The sequence below is a fragment of the Oryza glaberrima genome, chromosome 4 (assembly GCF_000147395.1).
Source record: "Oryza glaberrima chromosome 4, OglaRS2, whole genome shotgun sequence".
NCBI classification, from domain to species: domain Eukaryota; kingdom Viridiplantae; phylum Streptophyta; class Magnoliopsida; order Poales; family Poaceae; genus Oryza; species Oryza glaberrima.
In genome coordinates, this window is record NC_068329.1 from 15524556 (window position 1) to 15539671 (window position 15116).

The following is a 15116-nucleotide window of genomic DNA, read 5'->3' on the forward strand; positions in this document are numbered from 1 at the left end:
CCCTCTGTTTCATATTATAATTCATTTGACAATTTTTTTTCTAGTCAAACCTCTTCAAGTTTGACCAAGTTTCTAAAAAATATAATAGTATTTCAACACAAAACAAATATATTATCAAAATATTTCAATGGTAGATTTAATTAAACTAATTTGATATTTATATGTTGCTTAATTTTTCTATAAACTTGGCCAAACTTAACAAAGTTTGACTAGAAAAAAGTCAAACGACTTATAATATAATATGAAACGGAGGGAGTATATTGTTAGACCCATTTTCTTTTACATAATTGATGATTAGATATGTTAGATATTAATAGCACGTAGTAGTAAGTTGCATGTCGGAGGAAGGGGGGAGGGGGCAGCGACGCCCTTCTCCTTCGGCTTAACCCTTGTTTTGGTTGATGGGTCATGCATTAATTGATAGAGTTGGGTAGGTTCATCTTTTCTGGGTGGCTGTAAAAAAAAGGTACCTGCTGGATTTTTTTTCGTTTTGTCTTTTATGAAGCTGCTATTTTGTATATTTGTGGTAGGGAGTTCATGCTGACTTGGATTCATACGAAGTACTAAAGACAACTCATTATAGCGAGTACAATAAGGCGATATAAGCATGTCGTACAAGTTGACATTTGTTCTTTTGTGGTGTAAGTGGGCTGCACAAGTTAATACATCACATATGTTCTTATGTGGAGGAGAGCGGAGAGCAAAGAGAAGAAAAAATAGACTATAGATTTGTAGCCAGCTATAGCACGAGCTCTAATAAAGTTTGTGAGAAATAACTGGATTCGGTTTTAATGATGCAATATATATCTATACTGACTATTATATGAGTGGGATATTAGGTTGGCTATAGATAATGTTTCAATTCTTTGAAGCTAGTAATTGGTTATATTATTAAACTTGCTTGGAAGTTTTTTTTTCTTAATGGCGTATAAGCCAGAGATACATCATACATGACCAAAGCAAGGATCACAAAATCGTTCACTCACGGAACAACGCTCCCGAGCAGTTTTATTGGTTACAACTATTACCGTCCGGCTATGGTAAAATTCAAACAATTTTTGCCAAAGATTTGGATTTTAATTTGAATAAATTTGGCCTCGAACGGTTTCGAAATTCATACCAACTCTATGTCCTATTTTAATTTGAATAAATTTGGCCTCGAACGGTTTTGAAATTCATACCAACTCTATGTCCTATAACCACAATAATTAAGTGATTTACTATCATATTTGTCAACCCTGGACATAAACAACGAAAGCAATTTCAAAGGTAAATACTTTTATACTTCTTTTGTTAGTGGTCCAAAAGCAAAAGTTAAAGTGGCAGAAGTGACAAAAAACAAAGTACTGAATTTATTCAAACAACATTTCAAAATTGGATGCTACTGACAAGTCACAGCTCCAACAATTGCATATATGATTTTTGTGAACTGTCACTATAGGATCTCTTCAAACTAAACATGCACATCACATTGCTCTAGAAAGTCCTGGATTTTACGATTTAAATTTTAGGCTGATCAAAATGATGACAAAGAGTTTAACAATAGCAGCTCATGGCAATGCTGTAGAAAGAGTCACACATACTGTCTTAAAAGTTTCAAGGTTCTCCTGACAAACAACTGATCACCCAGAGTAATATTCATCTCCATAGTGCAATGGGCAATTATCTCTTTAATTTACAGTGTATCATCTACAAGATTTTCAAATGTACAACATAAACATCTGCGGTTTCCTCATAATGGAGCACACCACAATTTCAACATATGCTACTGCACTCTTCTGTTGTCACACCTCTCAGAACTGTATGAAAACCATTTTTTTCCTGATCTTTGTTTTTTCTGGTTGGACATGCCAAGCCACCCACATTTCAGATGATACAACACCAAAAGTTACAATTATTAGTTGAGTTGTCAATCTGGTAGGGTGAGCTTCACATTGTTCTTCAAACTGCAAAAATGCCCGGTATTGTTTATTAGTTATTGCTAGAAGACTTGGTGCAACATTGCGATATGAAATTTCATTAAATGGAAATAGTGAGAAATTAAAGGCAGATTGCTTACCTATTGAGGTAATAATAGAAGAAATCTGCATACAACAATGTCTGCACGAATCCCGATATCCAGGCTGTTTAAGAAACACACATAAATTGTTGTAGATTGCTCCCAATGCATATATATTAAGTTAAATACAGAATAACGCAATCTAGATATGACATACTTATCCAATGCACATAGTGTGGCTCAGTGAAGTAGCGGTAGGCCCAGTTGAGGATGTATAATGCTCGGTATGCGCTGCATCATGTCAATCAATGCAAAAATGAAAACGTCAAGATTTCTAACTAAAGAACATACTGACTTCCAATGGAGAATAATGGTGCATAGAATCTGAAAATGAAATGGATAAAGTGCACTGCGTAAACTTATAATGTGTACATGTTTCTGAATTTCTGGCCTGGCTATCTCTAACAAGGACAATGTGATGATATACAAGTCAAATGTCAAAAAAGAAAATCCTTGCAAGCACTAGCATGTGGAGTAGAAGCACAAATAGGGACAATCGATTCCATCAATCAAACTGACCAAAAAGATGAATGGAGAAACAAATTATAGTAATGACAAAAGGGGACAGTTTCATGTTACATCACATGTTCTCCACAGAAGTTCTCTGAACCTGGAAAAAAAATGGTTACTTTGCAACATAGTCACCATGTTGATACAATGCTGATTACTTTAGGATTTTGTCTTACTGAAACCATATTTGGTATGAATCTATTTCCAATGACCATGTTTCTCATTGACTAAAAAAACAGTAGACATTAGACACACCATTCAAGTCTGAAATATCTTTAACAACACATGCCCTTATTTAAATAGGTGACAATGGAATACATTATGGTGCACATCATTTGAAAATTTCGAACTGTTAACGTTGCATATGCATCTTATTATCCATGGAAGAAAAACAGCTAAATCATTGGAAAGGGTAAACAAAAAACTTAACATGATAATGCAAAATGATCAGTGCTCAACTATGTTGAACTTAGGAGCCTGAAAGAATAATTAAGATGAAAGATTATGTGCTCATTGCTTAAATGTGGACTATATTTTGAGCACAACTAACATCAACAAGACACAAACAACAATTGGGGTTTAATCGCTTCAGAGATGGATCAGAAAATATTGAAAGTTGTGTTTTCTCAAAAGAAAATGGTATCCATATTCAAAACTTACCCTAGGAAGAACACATATTGCCCTGTTAAATTATCAACGTTCCGTGTACGCTGTAGTAGTACAAGTTGAGGAAGAATTGCAACAGCCTCCAGATAAATGGAAAACGTCCACATCACCTAATTCGGATAAACCCGAAAAAAGCTTGGTCATAACTTATAGAAGTAATAAAACTAAAGGGGAATATATCAATTCAGACCTAAAAGCTGAGATAAATTATCATTGGAAGCTTATATTTTCTACAACTTCAAGAAGTTGATTCGATGAAGTACCTCCCTAAAAGTGAACTTCTCATGTATAAGCAAGGCCAAAAGAAAACATGGTAGAACAAGAAATTGATGTCGAAATGTATCGTGATCCTTATCATATGATCTGCGGACCATCTTGTGGCGCCTTATATACCAAACAATTGAGAATGAGCTACCCAGGAAAATCATCTTCATGACTGTATTGTATAGGGATATAAAGTCTGTAAATATATCCAAGTAGCGAGTGGCGAAAACAAGAGCATATAGCTCTTGTGTTTTCAAGGAAACACCTACAAGAAAAAAGAAATTAAAAATTGATTTTCTGTTCATGATACTTCTTGAGTGAGTGATACAGACATTGTTCAAAACAAGCATCCTCCAAAATCTAATGTGTCTACAAGGGAAAAATTGAAAATTACAGGAATGATGGTATTCCTTTTACTGCACTTATGAGAGCAACCACATTATTGGAATTCACTAACTCATTATTATTAAATTCTGGAGCAACACATAATCTTAGCCATTCAATGTTCTGGTTCTATGAATACAATTCGTAAATTACTTGGCTGCACGCTGACACACGCTAACATAATTTAAAAGCGGTACAGCACTGCAGTAATTCTAAGAGAGGGCCTCTTACATACGAACCACAAACATGACACCCATGATGTGCAAGCAGTTAAATCGGGTCTGACTAGTGAGTAGTGACCAGCAAAAGGCTTCTTTAATGGACAAACTATTACAAGTTTAGTTCCTTCAAATTATGAAACATATATAAAAAGTTTTGAGTAGCAAAAATGAAAAAAATGCAAATGGATACATGACAAGTTCAATACCTTTACCGTTCCATGTGATAAATCCGCATATACCTGATCTATCATTTCACAACAAAAAACCAGGATATGAAAATTTTATGTCATGTGGCCCCTTGGGGACAGATATAATTGAACCAGGACATGAAAATTTTCTGTACATGGGATCCTTAAGAAACACAAATGCAAATGACCAGGACAGGTCCCCATATATGATACCACTTTGGTTTTAACACAATAACAATCAATAAGTGGACAAAAGTGCGTTACGAAACATAAACAACACAACATTGTCCTCAAATTTTCCAGAGAATCTAACCTACCAATCTCTAATTTTAGCAAAACAATGGAGTGGCAATATCACTGAAATCTTCCGAAAAGCATAGTCCCTTATGCAACGCCACCGCCGTTACCAGAGCAAGCCAAGATCCAACATTTCCTCCAGGATCCAGCCTCAAATGTACAAACTACCAAACCTACATCTTAACCTTTCCAATTGCATCCAAAAAGCCAAGATTAATTCCCTCATTTCCTCAAACCCTCTCAACTTCTAGTCTCTAAAGCCTCAGAATCCATCCACAAGCTAGCACCACCAATCTTAGCCCTCACTAAACAGCATTGTGCTAGCGTCCCCTATTTCCCCCCAAGATCCAGAACTCTACCTTTCTTGAGCTGCTGGCAACCAATCCAGGACTCAATACAGTCAAAAAAAAAATGCATCTTAAGCAGGCGCCAGTCGGCTGGTCAGTCACTCACCGGCGCAGGACTTGATGGTGTGGATCTTGAGCAGGAGGACGAGGACGCTCATGAGGTGCGTCATGTCCCCGGCGAGCCTGAAGGCGTTCATCTCGCCCGCCGATGAGGCCGTGAGATCCCACCTCGTGCCTTACCTCGTGCCTTGAGAGAGATATTTAACCATTTGCCACATTTAGATATGGCAATTAATTTTTTACCACTGAATCTATATGTCATAGACACATATGGATCCACATGTTATTGAGATAGGGGGTGGCAAAATAGTTATTTACCAAATCTAAAAGTGACAAATAGTTAAAAGCCTTTAGAAGGTTGGGGGGAGATGAGTCGCGCTTGAGCATTTACCAGCCGTCGGATCAAATCGTCGGCGATTTATCGGCCGTCCGCTTGGTGATTCCGCCGTGGACACGATTTGTCTTCGGGCAGCGATGGACAGTGAGATCTAAAATTTGGTACAACTGGAGTATGGTTGAAGCAAAGGTTGGATTATCAATTATTTCCTCCTATTCATATTAAGTTTTTTTTTACTCATCTCATTTGTCTTAAAATAAATTTATTATTTTAGTAATTATTGCATCAAAATTTGTGAAAACAAAGAATACTTATATTGGAAGTAGATAAAGTAAAAAATAATTGTATTGAGATTGGATAAAATATGAGTATTTTAGTCTTTTGGTATGTGTGAGATGTGTGAAAAATGAATTTATTTTGGGACAGAGATAATAAACAATAATAAAAAAAGTGTCGTCATGTCCTATCCACCTAAAACCTCCTATCAAAACCCACCTTCAGTTACCAACCAATCGGACCTTTGCCTCACACACAATAATAAGATTTTGGGGGAATTGTGCATTTGACCCTATTTTGAGGATTAACTACTTTCAACTTTGCTTATTTGACCATTATTTTCAAAATTGAAGATACAATCTGACCCTATTCCGTTAAGGGCATGTAACCGTGTCAATTGGAGCGAAAAATGCCCCTTCTACCCTTGCTTATTTGACTCTACTTTATAAAAAAATATAAATAAAATATAACAAAATTTTGGATTTGTGAACCACCCATCCTCTTTGCCATAGCATCGTCGTCATCGCGGCCGACCCAGCAGCGGTGCTCAAACAGAGGAAGACGGAGGCCGGGGCGCGGGGTGGGAGGGAGCGGCGCCCTGTGTGGCAAAGGAGCTCGCCGATGTGTGGAGGGTGGGTGGCGGCATCACGCGCGCGGAGGAAGCAGGCCGGCGTGCAGAGGACGAGCAGTGACGGCGCGCCCATGGAGGGACGGAATGGTGCCCTGTGCCGCGCCGGAGGTCGCCAGCACGTGGGAGAGAGGCTGCCGCCGCCGTCGTCGCCGCTCCTTTCTCTACGCGCGCCGCCTCCTCCGCACACGCGTTGCCGCGGGTCCGGTCCCTCTGCCGCAGCCGCTACCTCCCTCCATGAGTGGCCGTGCCGGCTCGTTCCCTCCGTGCGCCGCCGCCTCAACTGGAATACGAGAGAGGGGGAGGGAATGGATAGAGTTTGAGGGTAGTTTGGTCATTACAAATAATAATTATATTTTTTTTAAAAAAAATGAAACCGTAACGTTGTAGTGGAAATAGGGTCAGACAGGGTATTTGTTCTTGAAAAACAGGACCAAATAAGCAAACTAAAAAAGTAGGGTCATTTAATAGATAAGCTTCAAAACGAGCCCAAATAAGCAATTTTAAGATTTTAGATGTGAAAATATCATATACACCCTTTATACGCAATTACGCATACAATCGGCACTAGGTCAAAAAAGTGGTTGTGGACTCGTGATAGCATACGTCATCCAATGAACACCTCCACGTCAGGCCTCGACGCGCTCTTCACCTGGCTCCGTATCACCATCTTCTCCACCTCGCTCCACTCCGCCGCCGCCGTTTCCCACCTCCCCCTCACGCGGCGCCACCGCCGCCGCCGCCTCCGCCGCCACCAGCTTCCAGTCCCAGTACCGCCCCTCGCCGCCGACCACGACGCGCCCGCGCCTCACCAGCACGACGCGCCGCAGCGCCACGCACGCCTCCACCACGTGCCTCACGAACCCGACCTGACCCCGCGTCTCGGCGAACCCCACCACCGCCAGCTCCGCGAGGGCTCGTGCCGCGCGCTCTCCACCGGCGGCCATGGTATCTCCGCCGCCGCCGCCGCCGTTGTCCCGGCGTCGTCGTCTTCTTCTTCTTGGACGTGGATGTGGAGGACCTCGAGGCATGGCGCCGCCTCGAGGATGACGCGCGGCCACGACACGTCCCAGTTGGACGGCATGTCGGCGACGACGAGCCTGCGGAGGCCGGGCAGCGGCGAGCGGAGCGGGCCCGAGGTCATCCACCTGGGCTCGCCGGTGAAGCGGACGAGGAGCTCCGCCATCGCCGGGGCGTCGCCGAGGAGGCCGGAGAGCCTCCAGTTCCGGACGAGCATCAGGCGGTCGTCGAGCGCGTAGGTGAGGCTGAGGCGGGCGAGGCGCGGGGCGCCGCCGAAGGCGAGCGCGACGGGGCCGTCCACGCACGCCACGCGCTCCAGCGCCGGCGCCGCGCGCAGGTCGACGGTGTGGAAGCCGCAGCCGTCCACGACGAGCTCGCGGAGCTCCGGCATCCCGTCGACCACCAGCGCAGCGTACCACGGCGCGCCGCAGCGGCGGAGGTGGAGCGCCCTGAGCTGCGGGCACGCGTCGAGCACCTGGCGGTAGAAGGCGAGGGGCGTCCTCGGGTGCGTGTCCTGCAGGACGAGCTTGGCGAGCGCGGCGTAGTGCCGGAGCTCGGACGGCGGCGGGAGGAAGCAGTTGGACACGGCGAGGCTGCGGATGCGCGACCGGAGCGACTCCGCGCTGAGGCGGTGGTCGGGGAAGCAGAAGGCGTAGCAGGGGCCCTGCTCGACCAGCGCCGGCTTGACGACGGTGATGTCGAGGTCCTCGACGCCCCACGCGCCGACCGCCGTGGCGATCAGGTCATCAACGAAGCCCGTGCTGCGCGCCGCGAAGAACTCGAGCCGGAGCCTCCTGGCGCGGCGCGGGGCGACGGCGACGCGCGGCTCCATGAAGGCGCTGACGCAGTCGGCGAACCCGCGGATGGCGCGGCGCTCGCACCGGCCGATCGCCGCGTCGAGCTTCCTGGCGTCCGCGGCGGCGGCGGCGCCACGGCGCGCGCGGACGCAGGCGTGGTAGCGCGGCGGGAGCACGTCGCGGACGCTGAACTCGAGCGCGGGGATCTCTCGCGCGAGGCGGTCCAGGCGCCGCGAGAGCGCGGCGGCGGCGAGCGCCGTGCGCGTGTCGAGCCGGCCCAGGATGACGAGGAGCAGTTCGTCGGGCAGCACGCTGAGGCCATCGTCGTCGACCTCGCCGCCGTCATCGGCCGCGGCGGCGGCGATGCGGCGGCGCACGCGGCGGCGAGGAGGGGTCTCGACGTTGCCCGCGGGCGCAGCCATGGCCGCGGGGTTCCGTACGTGCGGTTTTGCGATCTAGAGTAGAGTGCAGGACCAAATCTCCGTCTTCGTGCGGACGACTCCGATTCGCGTGGATGCCTCCCAACAGAATTCTCTCGCGTGGATTTCTATGATTTCGATTTTGAGAACAAAATGTCCGAACAAAATCTGTTAATCTGATTAGATGGAAGTTTTAGATTGATACTCCCTTCGCCCTATAATATAAGGGATTTTGATTTTTTTTTCTTATGCTATTTGATCACTCGCCTTATTTAAAAAATTTGTGAAAATATAAAAAATAAAAAGTTATGCTTAAAATACTTTAGATAATAAAGTAAATCACAAATAAAATAAATAATAATTTCAAAATTTTTTAAATAAGACGAATGGTCAAACACTGCAAGAAAAAGTCAAAATCCGTTATATTATGGGACAGAGCCACAGCCACAGAGGGAGTATTTGCTATCAACAAGTGAATTATAGTTTGGGTCATGTTTGCAAAAATTTCAGTGTGTACTTCCACCATGGACTACATACTTATCAAGGGCGAATTCAGAATGCAAATTACCGGGTGTCCTGTACCTATTAATTATAGATATAATACTCTATTTACATGCTAATACGAGCTATCACTAATGAAAATTTAAGCCTTACCCTGTGTCCTGTGTGTCACATACCTTGTATTTGGATTCGTCCCTGGTACGTATAGATTGGTAATCGGTTTTACATGTTTCCTTTTGGGTGAAGTAATCTCTAAACTTGTATAAGTGTATTATCCAGTTGCCCAAACTATTAAAATACATTTTTTGGGTTTTTGAAATTGTTATAGGTGCTATAAGGATCCCAACAGGCTACAATCCATTTTATGCTACTATGTAGTATGTCATGATAACGCCTACAAATCAATCCATAGAATAAAAATTGAATTAGAAAACATCTTGTCATGCTATGTCAATGGAGATTAGGGGAGAGGGGGAGGAGGAAAGATGTTCTTTTTTTTATGTGATTGACATGTGGGTTGCACTAATACATAGATGACATAGTGGCATGTCACATCCATCCACGGAGTGAGTTAGATCCTCTTTGGATCTACAAGGCACCTAGGATAAGTTTAGGGACCAAAAATACATTTGAGAGTTCAATGATCTAGATGTGACACACATAAGTTTAGAGATTGTCTGTACACTTTACTCTTTTTTCTTTAACAACAGTTGGAATCTCTCTTTCCACCTGTTTGTATCATTTCGGACGTTTAAATTGTGCTCAATCTCTGAATTGTGCTTGAGAAAAGGTACTCGAGGAACAGCTCAGCTACACCTTGAAGTGAATTTAGACGGGATATTCCACAGTCCACACACCGTGGCATGTTTCACTCATCCATTCAGCCCGCCCACCTAGACAAGGCAACGACACCCTTTCGCATTATCATCTATCGATGTTTCTTAAGAGAGATTTACAATAATACAACTCCCCCTAGGGGATCAGTGTGGATTCCATTGTGCTCTTTCGGTGGCCTTCTTTCATTCTGAATTAGCTTGCAAGGTGTCCTTGCATCGGCATGGGTATTGTTTTGTTCCTGCTATTGCTTAAATCATCCACTGATTCTATCTTTCTTTCTATCCTAACTTCCTTTTAGAGGTGAGTCCGCTTGGATCTTTTAATTCTCCCTGAATTAAGCGATACAAAGCTATAAAACTCAGAGTTTCTAGGGTAGGATCAGTGGCTCAAAATAAAGCGATAAAAGAAGTAGTTGGCAAATTAAAATTGGAATTAGCGGGCTGGTGGATCCACTCTTTACCATGAATAGGGTTTGGCAATTTGGATCGCCTCAATCCTCTAGTACATCAATAACATCGAGCATTACGTCTCCTGCATGCCGATGAATTCCCCACCTATGCGCATGTTACACCTTTGTCTAAGGAGTGGGTAGATATGGAAAATTAATCACCTAAAAGTTGCATAACTTAAACAAAAATGTATAGATATAAAAATACCGACTTCACAATATAACTTTTACTTTTAGTTTTCCCAAACTTATGTATTTTTTATTGTGGTATTCATCAAGAAAATATTTTTTTTGGTTAAATGTTAGTTATATATAACTTTCATGGTCGGGATTGCTCAAATTAATATTGCCAAAACACTTATACGGTTGTTCTTGTGAGGTTTGTGATCTTAGCGCTAGTGCTCTGCGTGGAGGATTTTGATTCACATGAATCCTAAGAAAATTCTTTTGTGTGGTTCTCAAGTTGTGGCCCAACATCTTGCGTGGATGCTGCTGACTTGGAGCTTGACCTAGTAATGTTCTTGAGCTTGACCAATCGTCGCCATCCACTAGCTTGGTCAATGCCACAACCAACCTCTAACCCACCCAATATGTAATACATCACTTGCCGTTGATGTGTGCTTGTTAACTGGAGTAGGTCACTTGTTGTTGTTGTGTGCTCGTTAACTAGGAGAGAGAAGGAGATAAAGAAGGCAAAGGGTACGTAGGAAGAGGTAACAGAAGTTTGAGTTTGGATGGTATGCTAAATTCGGGCCCACTTATCAATTAGTTGCTTGATATTTCTCTATTGATCAATCGATTTTTGAACGGTAAAAATCTCATCATGATTTTTACAAATCAGGTAACCATATCTCTTCTCCTTCCCATACAGTCCATTGCCGCAAATCGCACCAAATCCATCGTGCCGCGCCTCCATCATGTTGCTTCCTCTGCCTCGCCAGCATCATGCTAGTGGCAAGAGGAGACTCGTGGCCGCACACTCTTTGCCTCCCTCCACCCCCCTCTCCCCTCCTCAGCTTCTTTCTCATGCTCCTCCTCTGTGCTAGCGTTGTTGCCCACTTCAACAACTCCAGCAAGCTTCCGCCTGCCCCGCCTCTCCTTTCCCATCTTTGATAGCTCGTGCCACTGGATCCACTACCGCCAACACTGCTTCCTCACACGATGTCTTTTGCTTACACTGCCGACTCCATCCACCGCCCTCCTCCACCCCGATAGCTCTATCATCATTGTTAGTGCCTCGTTGCCCTCCTGTCTCTACTGCCCACCGTCAATCTTCCACCACCCTAGTCACCCCTTCAAAGCCATAATTATCACCTCATTGCCCCCACGCACTGCCTCCAACCCGTGAGTGCTAATCCGTAGGCAGCATGACGAGGTTCGGGAGTCACCAGCACAGAGGCTCGCCAAGGAAGTCTCTGTCACCGGTCAGATCACCATCTCCCTCTCATTTTCTCTCTTCAAGTCTACTTGCCTCCCCTGGTCCAAGGTTGAAGATTGTGCCCTGCCTATTGCATTTTCATACAACAATCAAGGCTCAATCACCTAATGAATAGCAACGGATACAACTTTCGGTACTATTAAAGTGAACCGGTAACTTTTGATGCTATAGGTCTAAAATAGTTATCTTTAATAAGATGTTTCAACAAATATTGTCTTGAGCAAATTTTTCTAACAAATATTGCGACCATGCAATTGTAGGAGGACCAATGATATCCGACAGTGTGGTACTGAGTTGAATGTTTTGGTCAGTGCACATATGCAAGTGTGAGTGTGAAATCTCTTGTTCTTTCGGTAGCCTATTTTTCATTTCCGAATTAGCTTGCAAGCAGTCCTTGCATTAGTATGAGGCCTTGCTTTGTTCCTATTCTTGGCTTAGACCATCCAGTATCTTAACTCCCTTTTGGAGGAGAGTTTGGGTGGACCTTTTAATTCACCCCCGAGCTAATAAGTTGTTCCAAGCTAAAAACAACTCAGAGTTTATTCTTTGAGGAAGAAACACAATCGGTTCTGATGGGTTATGTTGCCTTAACCAAGCCATTGCCTAGCTACTAGTCACCAGCTCATTCTTCAACAAACATGTGGTCAGAGGTCTTCTTTTATGCTGCTTGACCTGCTATTAATGTGGTTATTTTTGTTTCCAACATACGATGTGCAGCTCAAATTAATGCCACAAATAGGGATGGCTCCTTCCACTAAATAGATAGAAGCCAAAGCCCACTATGTGATGCGAACTCCTGAAGGAGATTCCCTTTTCGACAATTTGGACTGCCTCAACTGCAAGCACATCAATGACCTCGAGTACAATGGTTCGTGCATGCCAATGAACCTCCCACCTGTGTACATGCATGTTGCACCTTTGTCGTAGGAGAGGATAGATATGGCTAATTAATCACCTAAAAGTTACATAACTCAAACTTGCGTATAAGAAAGCTTCAACTTGTAACTGCCCGCCCTTCATAACCGCGCAGTCCAATCCAACCAACGGGCAGGCCTACTTAAAAGGTCACCCTTGCTGAACTAACACTATGGTACTAAACATGCTGTTGATGCCAATAGCTCTTATGGGCCATACATGCCACATCCTAATTGAGTCAGGAGTCAGGATGTCAACCCCCCCCCCCCCAAAGGACCCGATGTCCCCATCGGTCCTAATTGGGCCAGGATGCCACACAACTTCGTGGTAAAACTTTTACTTTCGAAGTTTCCTAATTTGTGTTTTTGGATTGTGTATTTATCATGCATATATATATATATATATATATATATATATATATATATATATATATATATATATATATATATATATATATATATATATATATATATATATATATATGTTGCCTACAAATGTCAGTTACACTTTGATGGCCATAATTACTCAATTCTTTCCACAACCCTTGTATGTGTGCTGTTTGCATCTAACACACACAATCTCTGTGGACAGGACTCCAATTCACTAGGATATGTGTGTATTTATTTATTTATTTGCCAAAATCCAAATATAAACTCTTTCTTTCATTCGATGGAAGTTTTATATTTGTTATTAATGAGTAAATTGTAGGTTGACATCTTTGTCAAAGCTTCATTGTGTACTTTCACCCTAGGGTACAAAACTTTGACATTTTTATTTTTGCAATTTAGACCACATCTATCCTCTTCTCAAGCACATCAATGATCTCAAGCACATAGGCTACACCATTGCCTAACAAGAGGCTATGCTAATCAATCACCTACAAAAGTTGCATTACTTAAACCTGTATATGTAAAAACCTTCAACTTCATGGTATAACTTTTAGTTTTGGTTATTCCTAATTTTCATTCTTGGGTTGTGTATTCATTAATTTTTTTTTGCTTAAATGGAAATTACATTTTTTATGGCTAGGGTTGCTCAGAGACTTCTGCAATACTTATCCTAGACCTATCCCTTCCTTGTCATGTACATTTGATTTGTCGGGTTGCCGACACCCTCCCCACCACCTCCCCTCATCGGCAAGCATTCGCTAGGCCCACCGGCGGCTCCCTCTCTCATCCCAAATCCCCGCCAAATCCGTCGACATCTCATCGTCTTCTTCAGCTCTAACCAAATCCCCCGGACCGACCTCTCCTCCTTGATCTCCCACGATAACACCCCCCAATGCTAATCCAATGGTTCTACCACATCTCCTATAGTTGGAGAAGACACTTTGATCAAGAAGGACAGCTAGAGTGTGATTCACACACATGGATCGATGGTGGGCATATTCAACTAATGTTCTTTACATTTTTCGTCACCTGATGAGTAGCAAATATGTGATATTTTCTAAAACTCACCCACTAATGTGTCACTTGCCAATGGTGCGTGCTCGTGAACCCGAACAAACAAGTGGTAAAGAAGGAATGATTAACCTATGAAAAGGTAACAGAAGTTTGGGCGGTGTGCTAAATTGGAGGCCTCCTATTAATGTGTTGCCCGATATTTCTTTATCCACCATTAGTTCTTTTTTCATTGGTTCAGATCTCATCAAGATTCGTGCAAATCAGGTAACCCTAACCCTATCCCTTCTCATCAAACTCCACACCGCCGCCGCAAAATCATCCCCACACCAATGGGCCACGCCTTCATTCTTGCTACCTCGCCAAAATCGTGCCGGCGGCGAGGCAAGATTCTCACCCACACACACCTCCGTCTCCATTCCTTCCCATGCTGCTCCTCTGCGCCGATGCCATCGCCCTATTCAATAACTCCAGTAAGCTTCCCCGCCCTATCTCTCATCCCCCATCTCAGGTGGCTCGCACAGCCAGATCCAGATCTACTGACCATACCTTTCAACTAGATCTGACGACATCCTTTGCCGCCACCGCCGACCCTACCCACCACCCTCCTCCATACCCGCAGTTCCGGTGCCTCGTCACCCTCCCATCTCCGTAGGCCACCGTTGCCAACCATAGGTAATAAGCCACCCTAAATATCCCTCTAAATCCACTCTAACCGCCCTCCTACGCCATCTTGCTGGCTCCAACCCTAGAACGCTAATACATAGGTAGCATGTTGGTGTTTAGGCATCGCTAGAGTAGGCTTGCCAAGGAAGTCCCGATCACCGGTTGATAAGCAAACTCCCTTCTCCCTTCCTTTCCTCTCTTCGTGCCTCCCTTGGTCCAATGGTGTAGATGATGCCCTGGCCATTGATCCAACGGCCAAGCCTAGGTGATTGAAATTCCTTCTTATTTCAATCACCTACTCAGCAAAAGTGGCTAAATTATAAAACGAAATTAACTTCTGGTGTTGTTAAAGTAAACTAGTAACTTTCGATGCTATATGGTTAAATTTAAAATAGTGAAAATATTGATTTTTCGATGCTATAAGTTTCTGTTCTCTAG

The 15116-nt window shown here is 43.6% G+C and overlaps 1 protein-coding gene and 1 pseudogene across 1 annotated transcript; both read right to left on the reverse strand.

The window, feature by feature from the left end:
* Positions 1-1647: 1647 nt before the first annotated feature.
* On the reverse strand, positions 1648-5177 carry LOC127772359 (ER lumen protein-retaining receptor). The gene is made up of 6 exons (XM_052298393.1): positions 5043-5177; positions 3499-3764; positions 3230-3345; positions 2217-2290; positions 2060-2123; positions 1648-1946 (listed from the first exon to the last, which is right to left on the reverse strand). Exons 1-6 carry the CDS (start codon positions 5131-5133, stop codon positions 1910-1912), a joined length of 648 nt encoding a protein of 215 aa, XP_052154353.1. The 5' UTR covers positions 5134-5177; the 3' UTR covers positions 1648-1909.
* Positions 5178-6778: 1601 nt separating this feature from the next.
* On the reverse strand, positions 6779-8576 carry LOC127771791 (uncharacterized; annotated as a pseudogene).
* Positions 8577-15116: the final 6540 nt, after the last annotated feature.